This window comes from Cervus elaphus, chromosome 20, assembly GCF_910594005.1.
Source record: "Cervus elaphus chromosome 20, mCerEla1.1, whole genome shotgun sequence".
NCBI classification, from domain to species: Eukaryota; Metazoa; Chordata; class Mammalia; order Artiodactyla; family Cervidae; genus Cervus; species Cervus elaphus.
In genome coordinates, this window is record NC_057834.1 from 32,824,112 (window position 1) to 32,837,937 (window position 13,826).

General features: G+C 43.2%; 1 protein-coding gene across 1 annotated transcript in view; it reads left to right on the forward strand.

The window, feature by feature from the left end:
* COPA (COPI coat complex subunit alpha) overlaps positions 1–13,826 on the forward strand; it is a 42,748-nt gene that overhangs the window by 28,128 nt on the left and 794 nt on the right. Inside the window, exons 16-32 of the mRNA XM_043879049.1 lie at positions 587–672; positions 788–926; positions 4,209–4,371; positions 4,473–4,619; positions 5,353–5,542; positions 5,665–5,760; positions 6,916–7,004; positions 7,168–7,291; positions 9,165–9,254; positions 9,422–9,531; positions 10,325–10,402; positions 10,569–10,637; positions 11,166–11,302; positions 11,530–11,716; positions 11,802–11,912; positions 12,447–12,608; positions 13,511–13,705. Of these exons, the coding sequence (XP_043734984.1) occupies positions 587–672; positions 788–926; positions 4,209–4,371; positions 4,473–4,619; positions 5,353–5,542; positions 5,665–5,760; positions 6,916–7,004; positions 7,168–7,291; positions 9,165–9,254; positions 9,422–9,531; positions 10,325–10,402; positions 10,569–10,637; positions 11,166–11,302; positions 11,530–11,716; positions 11,802–11,912; positions 12,447–12,608; positions 13,511–13,705 (2,173 nt within the window). The remainder of the gene's footprint in view (positions 1–586; positions 673–787; positions 927–4,208; positions 4,372–4,472; positions 4,620–5,352; positions 5,543–5,664; positions 5,761–6,915; positions 7,005–7,167; positions 7,292–9,164; positions 9,255–9,421; positions 9,532–10,324; positions 10,403–10,568; positions 10,638–11,165; positions 11,303–11,529; positions 11,717–11,801; positions 11,913–12,446; positions 12,609–13,510; positions 13,706–13,826) is intronic.

Below are 13,826 nucleotides of genomic sequence, written 5' to 3' on the forward strand. Positions count from 1 at the left end.
AGGCTCTCACCACTTTTTTCCTTCTGTGATCACCCTCCATCCTGTATACACACACACAAGCGTTACAAGGGGTTTGTTAATTTGTTTTCAGAGCATTTATCTGAAGAAAGATTGCTCTTGGGACTTAGAATAATAGGATCACAGGAATGAATGGCATAGTTCCTATATTTAAAGGCGCTTATGGTGTGCAGTGGTGAAAATAGACATACACAAGTTCCTAATAACATGTGGGAGTGAGGGTCAGGGAATTGAGGAAGGTGGAAGTGTACAGTGTGAGCCAAAATATTTGTCACAGAACTGTGATACAAAAATGCTTATTTGGTATTATTTTAAGAAATTGGAGGGGGGAAATTAGAGGGAGAACGGATACATATGGCTGAGTCCCTTTGCTATTCACTTGAAACTGCCACAACATTGTTAATCAGCTATACCCTGGTACAAAATGTTTTTGGTGTTAAAAATTTAATTAAATGCTAAAAACAAAAAGAAATTAGGGTTTACATTAATTTGGAGGTGAAAAGGAGGTAGGTCATCACCTGGGACAAGGGGTCAGGCCCACTCAGGTTTGCCCTTCTCTCGGTCCCAGGACTCTGGCATCTGTGAAGATTTCCAAGGTGAAATATGTTATCTGGTCAGCAGACATGTCCCATGTAGCACTACTGGCCAAACATGGTAAGTCTTCATTATATCCACCCTGATTTAGAGACCAGCCCCTCCCTCCCCATCCCTGCCAGCCTACTTCACTCACCCTGTCCAGCAGAGCACTCATGTCCTATGCCTCTTACAGCCATTGTGATCTGTAACCGCAAACTGGAGGCTCTGTGTAACATTCATGAGAACATTCGTGTCAAGAGTGGGGCCTGGGATGAGAGTGGGGTATTTATCTATACCACAAGCAACCACATCAAATATGCTGTCACCACTGGGTAAGTTAATTATCTGAAATACAGAATGGGAGAAAGTGGCTTCTTAAAATCACTATCCTGTCTCAAGAGACATACTGAAGTCCTCCTTGAACTGTCTTTATGGAAAAGCATTGTTTGGCATATATGTGCTGAAGGCATCAGAACATTCTTTTTTCAGCTCGTTTAAAATTGTGTGAAATATGACACAAATATAGAAAATTATATAGATTATAATTATATGAAATAGCAAACAGTTATATAATGAACATCTGTGTAACTGCCACCCAAGTTAAGAAGTAGAAGATTTCCCTTTGCTGTGTGGTCCCTATTGATCACAACCCTGTCTCTTCACCACACAAAGAATGTTATTCTGACTTTTATGATAATTTCTTTCTTGCTTTTCTTTGCAACTTTATCACCATTATTTTATCATTAAAATAAAGATTTAATTTTGCCTGCTTTTGAACTTCATATTAATTAAATCATGCTGAATATATTATTTCATATTTTGCTTGTTTTGCTCAATATATTGTTTGTAAGATTCATCCATGTTATAGCTCTAATTTATGTATTTTCATTGTTGTATAATACTCTGTTATATGACTATAGCACAGTTTATCAGTTCTATGCTAGACCGATAGTTGGGTGGTTTCTAGGTTTTGGCTGTTAGAAACGATGTTCTTTTTTTTTTTTCTGTGACCGATAGATTAGGTTAGTACTTCTAATTCCCAAGGAGTTATGAAATGGTCAAAGAGACCGAAAAGTTTGACCGAGAAAGGAGAGTTCAGTCCACACGCTTTGCCCATTTCTGATCGGTTCCCGAAGGAGACATTGGTTGCCTCTTGGCGTTGGCAGATCAGTATAAACCCCCGACAGGTTTCTGCCGTAAGCCTTATGAGGTCGGCGGGAACCACAGAGCAGGGCTCCTCACTTGCTTCGCGCAGGGCGTTTCGTTCATTCACACAAACACACCGTAGAGTTAGTAAAGTAAGGCAGAAAACGTGTTCGCTAGGAGAACAAAGAACTAGAGCCCCAAACATCCTTACCTTGTCCTGAAGGATCCCGGACGAGCCCCCAAGATGAAAGGTTGTTGCTGAACAATAAGATGCGGGATTCTTGGCCTCCGGAGGAGACGAATTCAATCTGGGGCCAGAGACGAGGCTGGATCGCTCAGAGCTTTTGTGTAATAAAGATTTATTAAAGTATAAAGGACATAGAGAAAGCTTCCGACATAGGCATCAGAAGGGGGCAGAAAGAATACCCCGAAATGATGTTCTTTTAAACTTTCTTATATGTGCTCTGGTTCATACGCACATGTGTTGCTCTAGGGTGTTTTCTCGAGCAGAATTGCTGGGTCAGAGAACATGCTTATCTTCACATTTGCTCAATCATGTGAAAGAGTGGTTTTAGCAATTTGCATGCCCCTCCAGCATTGTATGAAAGTTTCCTTGCTTGTCACCCTGGCCAGCACTTGCCTTTGTCAGACTCATTTTTGACTGGCAGATATGTGATGTATTTTGTAATTTTACGTTTCTATTATCTGATTCCCAAGGAGATTGGACAACTTTTTTTATTTAGCTATCCATCAGTATTTCCTTTTCTGTGAATTTTGTTCAAGGGTTTTATCCTTCATTTAAATAAGTTATCCTTATTCTTTTATTATAGGAATTCTTTATTTGAATATCGCTCCTTTGTGACAGCAATGTATTGCAAATACTAATGTCACCTCGCATTCTGCTGCATATTTTTTGATTCTTTTGAGGTCCTTTAATGAACAGAAGTTCTTAATGTAGTTGAGTTTATGCATCTAATCGTTTATGGATATCAAGTTTTGTGTCCTATTTAAGAAATCTTTATTGACTCCAAGATCATAAGAACATTCTTTTACCTTTTCCTATGACAACTTTATAGTTTTGCCTTTTGCATCTAGGTCTGTAATCTACCTGAAGTTGATTTTTGTATATGGCGTAAGGTGTAGGGGGCTCAGCTTTACTTTTTCATAAGGACACTCAGTTTTGTACCAACATCATGTATTGAAAAATACCAACTTTTCCCCATAGTTATGCAGAGCCATCTTTGTGATATATGAATCATGTTTACAGAAATGCAGAGATCTGTTTTCTTGTGGTCTTTTGTCTATCTGTGATTGAATTCTGCACTGTCTTGAGTATTATAGTTTTGTAAGTCTTTACATCTGATAAAAGAAAGTGAAAGTGTTAGTCTCTCAGTTGTGTCTGACTGTTTGTGACTCTGGGGGCTATAGCCCCCAGGCTTCTCTGTCCATGGAATTCTCCAGGCAAGAATATTGGAGTGGGTTGCCATAGTAGGTCCACAAATCTTTTCCACTTTTAGTTATTAGGCTATTTTCAAATAATTTGAACTTCTCTATTGTATTTTTGTTTTCTATTTCTTAATTTCTACTATTGGCTTTATTTTTTTCCAAGTATTTTCTTTGTTTTAACTTTTAAGAGAACAGTAAAATTTTTGAGGTGGATACTTACTAATTTTTAGTCTTTTCCCTAATATTAAACACATAGAACTCATTAATTTTTGAGTATTCTTCTAATGTGTGTGTACTTAACACTATAAATTATACTTCAAGTATTGTGTTAGCTATAGTCATAAGTTTTCATTTGTAAACTTTTAATTTTCATTTAGTTTAAAACATTACATGCTTTGCATCATTTCTTTGTATGTCAGAAGTCTTCACATGTACCTGTCTTCTACTTTCACTTATAGCTTATAAGGAAGGATTTAACTGTTCATAGTGGTCTAGTGGGGCTTCCCTGGTGACTCAGCGGTAAAAGAATCTGCCTGCAGTGCAGGAGATCCGGGTTCAGTCCCTGGGTCTGGAAGATCCCCTGGAGGAGGGCATGTCAACCCAATCCAGTACTCTTCCCTGGAGAATCCCATGGACAGAGGAGTCTGACAGGCTACAGTCCCTAGCATCACAGAGTAGCAGCAGTGGTCTAGTGATTATATATCAGAACTTCGGATTTTTAACTTTCAGGTCTGGTTCTGATAGTTCTGATAGCTGTGTCTCTTAGATCCTAGAGTATTAACTTATGAAGAGAAATCATCTGCCCCACCTTTTCCCACTTCACACAAGAGAATAAAATAAAAGTAAGTCTGGCATTTAGTTCTGCTCTTTTTTGACTTACTTTGCATCTATACCATTGTTCAAATGGCACTTGAGAAAGGGGTAATAAGAAGATAAAAGACTAGGTCCGAGACTTGTCTTACTTTATGGGCTGGATTACCCATGCATTTGTTGAAAATTGTGCTCTTTAACTCTTACTCTAGGGACTATGGGATCATCCGAACTCTGGATTTACCCATCTATGTCACGCGGGTGAAGGGCAACAATGTATACTGCCTGGACAGGGAGTGTCGTCCTCGCGTGCTCACCATTGATCCCACTGAGTTCAAGTTCAAACTGGCCCTGATCAACAGAAAGTATGATGAGGTATGAAATGAGGGAGCATATTAGGAGTATTGAGAGGGGCAGTGCTCCTTTTTTCCTGTAAATGATCTCTCTTTCCTGCCTACCCCACCCCAAATGTCTAGGTGCTACACATGGTGAGGAATGCCAAACTTGTAGGCCAGTCTATCATTGCTTATCTTCAGAAGAAGGGATATCCTGAAGTGGCACTGCATTTCGTCAAGGATGAAAAAACTCGCTTCAGTCTGGCACTGGAGTGTGGAAACATTGAGGTGAGAGAAGTGGGGTTATAAGCCCCATATTGTTTAGAGGAGGTGAAGGGGTTACGGAGGCCTTGGGAAGACATTATTCTGGACTTGCTTCTTCAGTCAGTGTAATGAATTTTAGGATTTTTTAAGTTGTTGAGCCATCTTCCTGTTGCTTATTTGCCCATTTTTGCTTCTGCCACAGCATTTCTACTGTTGTTGTCATTCTGAGTTAGTCTGAATTCAATAACTTTTACAACGGAACCATGATAGCATAGAATTTGAAAAATCTCATTGTTTCCTTGACATTGATTTTCTGATTGGCTGCTTGGATGAAGGAACATTTACTAAATGTTGAGGCCAGAGTCTGTAAACATTATTTTTAACTGGGCAGAAATAGTTCTGAACTTCGTTCTTCCATTACTTCTTCTGAGGAGCCACGTGGTTCTTTAGACCTGGCAGATAGGAAATATGATAGCTAAGCAAGAATTGACTGTATGGAATCAGCAACTGCTAGGTGATTTTGTTGTAAATTTCTGAGGAGGAGGATAATGTGATGTAATACTTCCATCCATGGATCCTAAGGGATCCTATTTGTTGATTGACTTTTCAGTAGAATGACTGAAAGCAAAGCTAGGCGGAATGACGTATAAAGAGTTGCTTGGGAGATTTATTTAGAGATGGACATTTTGACTGCAGACCCTGGTTTTCAGTCATAATAACCTCCAACTTCTTAACTCTAATCCTGGGGATTCTTTAGATTGCTCTGGAAGCAGCCAAAGCACTGGATGACAAGAACTGCTGGGAAAAGCTGGGAGAGGTGGCCTTACTACAGGGGAACCACCAGATTGTGGAAATGTGTTATCAGCGCACCAAAAACTTTGACAAACTTTCCTTCTTGTACCTTATCACTGGCAACCTAGAGAAACTTCGCAAGATGATGAAGATTGGTGAGACCCCAGAAACCAAGGATGGGAAGAGGGATCCTTGTGGGGAGGAAGACGGCAAATAGAGGCAAGAGAGAACTTGAGAGAGAAGACCTAACTTAGTGCCTCTTATTTTCTTGGTGCAGCTGAGATCCGAAAGGACATGAGTGGCCATTATCAGAATGCCCTGTACCTGGGAGATGTGTCCGAGCGGGTGCGGATCCTGAAGAACTGTGGGCAGAGTAAGTGTCCAGCACTCACATGGGGTGGGGGGCAGCCTTAGGAAGTACTTTCTTTATGGCAAGTTATTCATGTATAGTGGTGAGGGGGTTTCCTTCATTGCACATTTTTCAGAAGAAACCGCATGCTCCTACCATGCTCAGAAGACTTGCTTCAAAGCCAGATGGAGGGACAGCCAGAAAATATAGTTTGTCTAGACACTGGTAGGAAAATAGCTAATATCATGGGGAAAGGGGGTTTTAAAAGGTCCTGGAGCAGATACTATAGTAAATGTAGTTGGTTGAATGCCATTAGAGTTTTATTATTTACTTCAAGTCTGAGGGTTTTACTCATATATTAATTTATTTTATATTTAAGGGATATTTTTTGAGAACCCACTATATATACCAAGCATTACACTAGCACTTGAGATACGTTAGGGAATAAGAAAGGTGAAAGATGTGGTTTGGACCAAGGTGCTACCTGTGAACAGCTGACCAATGGTCAGATTTGGCATATATTTTAAAGGTTGAATCAACATAATTTGTTGACGGGGACTGATATGGGATGTGAAAGAGAAAGGAATGAGTTCTCAAGGTTCTTGTTAACACGGATAGAACTTAAGGATAAGCAACTGCTTTAGTTATTTATTGCTGTATAGCTAGTTACCCAAAACAATAGTTAGAACAATAAACACTGATTATCTCAGTTTGCAGCAGGACTTACCTGAGTGCCTCTGGCTCACTGTCTTTCATTAGGCTGCAATCAAGGTGTTGGCCAAGACTGTAGACTTCTCAAGGCTCAAGTGGAGGAGGATCCACTCCCATGTTCACTGTGTGGCTGTGGGCAAGCCTTGGGTCCTCACTGGCTATTTGCTGAAGACGTCAGTTTTCTGCTATGTAGGCTTTTCCATAGGGCAGTTCACAGCATGGCAGCTGGTTTCCCTTAGAGCAGGTGGGGGCACCTCGGATGAAGCCGTATCTTTGTATCCTAATTTCAGAAATGACATCCCATCATTTCTCCCACGTGCTGTGCATTAGAAGTGAGTCATTAAGTCCAGCCCACACTTAAGGGAAGTGGATTATGCCAGGACTTGAATACCAGGAGGCTGACATTAGGACGCTGATGGGGGTACACTTGGAAATGTACCTTTACCACAAAGTCTGTTTTCTTCACAGAGTCACTGGCCTATCTCACAGCTGCTACCCACGGCTTAGACGAAGAAGCTGAGAGCCTGAAGGAGACATTTGACCCAGAGAAGGAGACAGTGAGTCTTTACGTAAAGTGTCTCTGATTACAGGATTAACTCTGATATCTTGGGACTATTTAAACCTACAAATGTCACTCCCACTGAGATTAAAGGAAGCGCCACAACCTCCCCTACAATGTTCCTGAGAGCTGACTGCTTTTAACCTTCATCTGCCTTCCAGATCCCAGACATTGACCCTAATGCCAAGTTGCTTCAGCCACCTGCACCTATCATGCCGTTGGATACCAACTGGCCCTTACTGACTGTGTCCAAAGGGTTCTTTGAGGGCTCCATTGCCAGTAAGGGTAAATGTCCACTTCGTCCGTAATGTTTTTGTTGTGTGCTTGTTTTGTGAGAAACTGTTCTAGAGAGTACCCTTAGCCATTCTGTCCTTTCCACCTGTTCTTTTTTCTGTGTGATGCCTCATGGAGCACTGAGTTATTGTACAGTCTTTTAAAAACTAAATAAAAGCATGCTGAGATCATGAAAATTCAGAAACTAGGAGGGAAAGAGGTCTCTTAGTTCATGCCTCTAACAACCACTGTTAACTTTTGGTGTATTTTCTTAGGTTTTACCATATATGTAGTCATACTCTCCATTCTGTGTTTTATCATTCATGACATACAATCTTAAGATACAAACCTCAGCTACCTTGATTCTGTCATGTGAGTATACCCACTGCCACTCTTACCTTTACACTGTTTTCTTGGAAAAGTCTACTGATTTGTTTATTCTGAGTTTCTTGGCAACTAAGAGCCTATCTAAATAGACCTTGGGCATTTTGTGCCCAGTGCTGCTCTTTCCTTCACATCCTCCTCTCTCACCTTCATCCTCATGCCCTGTATACACATTCAGTTCAGTTCAGTTCAGTTCACTCACTCAGTCGTGTCTGACTCTTTGAGACCCCATGAACCACAGCACGCCAGGCCTCCCTGCCCATCACCAACTCCCGGAGTCCACCCAAACCCATATCCATCGAGTCGGTGATGCCATCCAACCATCTCATCCTCTGTCGTCCCCTTCTCCTCCTGCCCCCAATCCCTCCCAGCATCAGGGTCTTTTCAAATAAGTCAGCTCTTTGCATGAGGTGGCCAAAGTATTGGTGTTTCAGCTTCAGCATCAGTCCTTCCAATGAACACCCAGGACTGACCTCCTTTAGGATGGACTGGTTGGATCTCCTTGAGTCTCCAAGGGACTCTCAAGAGTCTTCTCCAACACCACAGTTCAAAAGCATCAGTTCTTCGGCGCTCAGCTTTTTTTATAGTCCAACTCTCACATCCATACATGACCACTGGAAAAACCATAGCCTTGACTAGACGGACCTTTGTTGGCAAAGTAATGTCTCTGCTTTTTAATATGCTGTCTAGTTTGGTCATAACTTTCCTTCCAAGGAGTAGGCGTCTTTTAATTTCATGGCTGCAGTTACCATCTGCAGTGATTTTGGAGCCCAGAAAAATAAAGTCAGCCACTGTTTCCACTGTTTCCCCATCTATTTGCCATGAAGTGATGGGACCGGATGCCATGATCTTAGTTTTCTGAATGTTGAGCTTTAAGCCAACTTTTTCACTCTCTTCTTTCACTTTCATCAAGAGGCTTTTTAGTTCTTCTTCACTGTCTGCCATAAGGGTGGGGTTATCTGCATATCTGAGGTTATTGACATTTCTCCCTGCAATCTTGATTCCAGCTTGTACTTCCTCCAGCCCAGCGTTTCTCATGATGTACTCTGCATATAAGTTAAATAAGCAGGTGACAATATACAGCCTTGACGTACTCCTTTTCCTATTTGGAACCAGTCTGTTGTTCCATATACTGTGTATACACATGTACTGTGTTGTTACATGTATACACAGTAGTGGTGCTAATTTACCAAAGATCTCAACAAGAAATGCCAAGAATTGGTACAGAAGGCTGGTTAGTAAAAGATTATTTAAGAGGCAGTTTTTGGTAGCAAGAAGGTCAGTTGTTTTCATCTCTCTTCTACTCCTTCGTTCTGTGAAACCTATGCTAACCTGCAAGTTAGCATAACATAGATACTACAAAAACAAATAATAAACAAAAACAGTAAGTAGACAAAGCATTGGCACCTCCTTCTATAAGGATACATCTTGCCTGCAGAGGAGGCCGTATGTCAGAGTTCACCGACTGTAACCAGCTCCTTTCTGTTCCTTCCCGCTGTAGGGAAGGGAGGCGCGCTGGCTGCTGACATTGACATTGACACTGTTGGCACTGAGGGCTGGGGAGAGGATGCCGAGCTGCAGCTGGATGAAGGTGAGATGCTCATCTCAGGCTGTTCTGGGCAGATGGGCTCCTTGGAGTGGGACTGGGTTGTGGCGCAATTCTGCAGGGTGCTGGACCATGGGATCCCAACATTTTTCTTGCCTTTGGCTAAAATTGTCATGTTGCAAATCTATTTTGTGCCTGGATTTTCCTTACAGATGGGTTTGTGGAGGCCACAGAAGGTTTGGGGGATGATGCTCTTGGCAAGGGACAAGAAGAAGGAGGTGGCTGGGACGTGGAAGAAGATCTGGAGCTCCCTCCTGAGCTGGTAGGTGGAATTCTCACCCTTGTATGGTTCTCTTCATTTCCCCCTGTGGAGGCCAGCAGCCTTGTCACCCCCCAACCCCTGTCCTAAGGACCCCAAAAGGGAGATCTAGATCCTCCTAGTCTGCTCATCTCCCATTTGAAAGCTAGAAGAGCATAACTAGGGTTGTGCAGTGGCAGCTTATGAAAAGGCAGCAAGCTTTTTTGTCTGAATTGGAGCTTTTGGTATATAGTTTTTGTTACAACTACTGAAATTTCTACTATTGTGAGAATCTTCCTCCACAATCACCACCCCTCACCAGCAGAGGCTGGGAATAAGATAGAGTTTTGTTTAGCTTTATCAGGACAAATTGATGCTTTTGAAGCATCAGTTGAAGAATTGATGCTTTTGAACTGTGGTGTTGGAGAACTCTTGAGAGTCCCTTGGACTGCAAGGAGATCCAGCCAGTCCATTCTAAAGGAAATCGGTCCTGAATATTCATTGGAATGACTGATGCTGAAGCTGAAATGCCAATACTTTGGCCACCTGATGCGAAGAGCTGACTCACTGGAAAAGACCCTGATGCTGGGAAAGATTGAAGGTGGGAGGAGAAGGGGACGACAGAGGATGAGATGGCTGGATGGCATCACCGACTCAATGGACATGAGTTTGAGTAGACAGGAGGTGGTGATGGACAGGGAGGCCTGGCGTGCCGCAGTCCATGTGGTCGCAGAGTCGGACGTGACTGCACGACTCAACTGATCAGGACAAATAGCTTGAATGGCTTAAAAACGGACTCATTTCTTTTTTTCCCTAGGATATACCCCCTGGGGCAGCTGGTGGGGCTGAGGATGGGTTCTTTGTGCCCCCAACCAAGGGAACCAGCCCAACTCAGGTAAGCAGAGAAATACAGCCCTGTAGGGGTAAGTGTTTCTGAGGTGGCTATGCTTGATTACATGTGTAAAGAATACTGACACTCTTCTGTTACAGATACAGAGTAGGATTGTTGGGAAGAGAAAGAACAAAATTTCACTTGTCTTGGGTTTTCTGTTCCTTGTTAGATCTGGTGTAATAACTCTCAGCTTCCAGTTGATCACATCCTGGCCGGCTCTTTTGAAACAGCCATGCGAGTGAGTCTTAAAGTTACCTTGGCTTTCACTGAATGTGCCTGGGGTCCCAGGGGGATGGCTGACTCATCCTAACCAGTTGGAAATTATTATACCCACAGGGGCAGAGGTGTATATGTATCATGGGAGCCCTTGGTGTTCCTCTTATCTGCTTTCAGTGTGGCTTAGTAATCTCTTCAAGTGGATTCTTCTAGCCATTTTTCACTGGTTTATAGCCTGCTTTCTGGCTCACATCAGTGAAGTCAGCACCCCTTCACCCCTTCATGAACAGGTGTATGTTCTGAACACTAAGCCATGTGCTATGGTAGCAATAACAGTACCAACAGTGCAGCAACCACTAACATTTAATGTTGACTGTTTGCCAGTTACTGTCATGAATGCTTTATGGGTATTATTAAATGAAGTAGATCATAATTAAATATAATTTATTGATGAGGAACCAAGTAGAGAGAACTTAAATATCTTGCCCAGGGTCAATTAGGTTTTAAGTAGCAGAGCTCAGATCCTTGTTTCCTTCCTCTTGTATTCCAGCTCCTTCACGACCAGGTAGGGGTAACCCAGTTTGGCCCCTACAAGCAACTGTTCCTGCAGACCTATGCCCGAGGCCGTACCACCTATCAGGCTCTGCCCTGCCTGCCCTCCATGTATGGCTATCCTAATCGCAATTGGTAAGGGCCCTTGCTTCTCTCTGTTCCAGCCTGTGGTAGATATTTCAGATGTTAGCCTCAGGGAATATCAGCATTGTCCCAGAGCTGACGTTTCCTAGTAGGAAAAGATCTTTGGCTTGCCACTTATCCCTGGCTTTTTTCACTGTAGGCTGTTGTGATCATGTTTCCAGAAGAAGTTACGTTGAGGGGGGCTCCTAATGATCCTGTCTTCTACTTTTCTCTTTCAGGAAGGATGCAGGGCCGAAGAACGGTGTCCCAGCTGTGGGCCTGAAGCTTAATGACCTCATCCAAAGGTTGCAGCTGTGCTACCAGCTCACCACCGTTGGCAAGTTTGAGGAGGCTGTGGAGAAGTTCCGTTCCATCCTACTCAGCGTGCCTCTGCTCGTGGTGGACAATAAACAGGAGATTGCAGAGGTGAGCGCCGTCTAGCTGCTTGTCAGAGTGCTGGGCACCCCCGAGTCTTGCATCTGTACCGTGGCCTTTTGTCCCCTCTCTGCAGGCTCAGCAGCTTATCACCATTTGCCGTGAGTACATTGTGGGTTTGTCCATGGAGATAGAAAGGAAGAAACTGCCCAAAGAAACTCTAGAACAGCAGAAGCGCATCTGTGAGGTAAGACCTCTGAGCAGTACAGAGGCATCCTCCCTTTTACCCTCTGAATGAATGAATAGTAAGTCACTTCAGTCGTGTCCGACTCGTTGCGACCCTCTGGACTGTAGCCCGCTAGGCTCTGTCCATGGGATTCTCCAGGCAAGAATACTGGAGTGGGTTGCCATTTCCGTCTCCAGGGGATCGTCCCCACCCAGCGATTGAACCAGGGTCTCTTAGCTCTCCTGCCCTGGCAGGTGGGTTCTTTACCACTAGTGCCACCTGGGAACCCTCTATGGAATCTGAATTCTTTAGGTCTCAGTATGGGAAGTAAGAGAAATTTGGGCCTGTTTCTGTGACAGTAGAATGTTTCTCCACCCTTCTTCCTCATCCCATAAGTTCTCTATAATTAGGAGGCAGAAGCTTTCTCTGTTTTATAATCAGTCGGGTTTTTATTTGGTTGTTGTGTTGTGTTTTTAATGCACGTGCGACAACTTATAAATGATCTAGCCTAGCTTTAGCATCAGCCTGACATATGTTCCTCCTTTTGTCCACCAGATGGCAGCCTATTTCACCCACTCAAACCTGCAGCCAGTGCACATGATCCTGGTGTTGCGTACAGCCCTCAACCTCTTCTTCAAGCTCAAGAACTTTAAGACTGCTGCCACCTTTGCCCGGCGCCTGTTGGAACTTGGGCCCAAGCCGGAGGTGGCTCAACAGGTATATGGGAACTCCTTCAATGAGCATAGGAGAACTAGATCTCCTCTTACACGGAGGGGGTCGAAGACTAATATTCTTGTCTCAGAAACAAAGTGCTGTATTACAGCATTATTCAAAAGAGCCAACAAGATGCCATCCTCTGTTTACATACAGAGGATGAGGACCTCTGTATGGCATGAGGACCCCCTTTTATTCCTGGAAACTAAACAAATACCTTATTCAGACATGGCTCCACTGTGAGAGTGTGACCTGTGACATCGAATAGCTCCTCTGTAGCTGAAAATCAGCCCTGAACTGTCCTTCAGTTCTAGGTTTCTCCTTACCAACACCAGTTGCCTCCATATATATACACGTCCCATTACTTGTGTTTTCTGAAAGCTTTCTTATTTGGGCAGTGAAAGCCAGTTTTAACCCTTTCATGGCCAACCGTGAGAATTCTCAGACTTAGTGGAGAAGTATGGGTCTAGTTGGGCTTCCCCTGTGGCTCAGCTGGTAAAAGAATCCACCTGCAATGCGGGAGATCTGGGTTCAATCACTAGGTTGGGAAGATCCCCTGGAGAAGGGAAAGGCTACCCACTCCAGTATTCTGGCCTGGAGAATTCCATGGACTGTATAGTCCATGAGGTCGCAAAGAGTCAGACATGACTGAGCGACTTTCACTTCACTTCACTATGGGTCTAGTTCCATAGGGCCACTTTGGAATAGAAAAGGAAAAACCCTGATAGAATAGGAATGGCAGTTACTACTCCTTCATATGACCTGTGCGGAGGACGTATTCTATATTCACTCAGTACAATTGCATCTTACATCAAAGAAACTACTAAACCATGGTGTTGAGGTCATTTGAGTTGTGATGTGCAGTTTTCAGTCCTTTTAAATAAAACATTCCTTCCCTCTCTTAGACCCGCAAAATCCTGTCTGCCTGTGAGAAAAACCCCACAGATGCCTATCAGCTCAATTATGACATGCACAACCCTTTCGACATCTGTGCTGCATCTTATCGGCCCATCTACCGTGGAAAGCCAGTGGAGAAATGTCCACTCAGTGGGGCCTGCTATTCCCCTGAGTTTAAGGGTCAGATCTGCAAGGTCACTACGGTAAGTACTGTCCTTGAGAAATGAATCTAGAATAGAGGGAAGGGAAAAGAAGGCATATTGGTCCTTTTGTTTCCTGTATTCCCGCCTCACACCTGAAGGCAATGACATTGGAGAAAGGTAG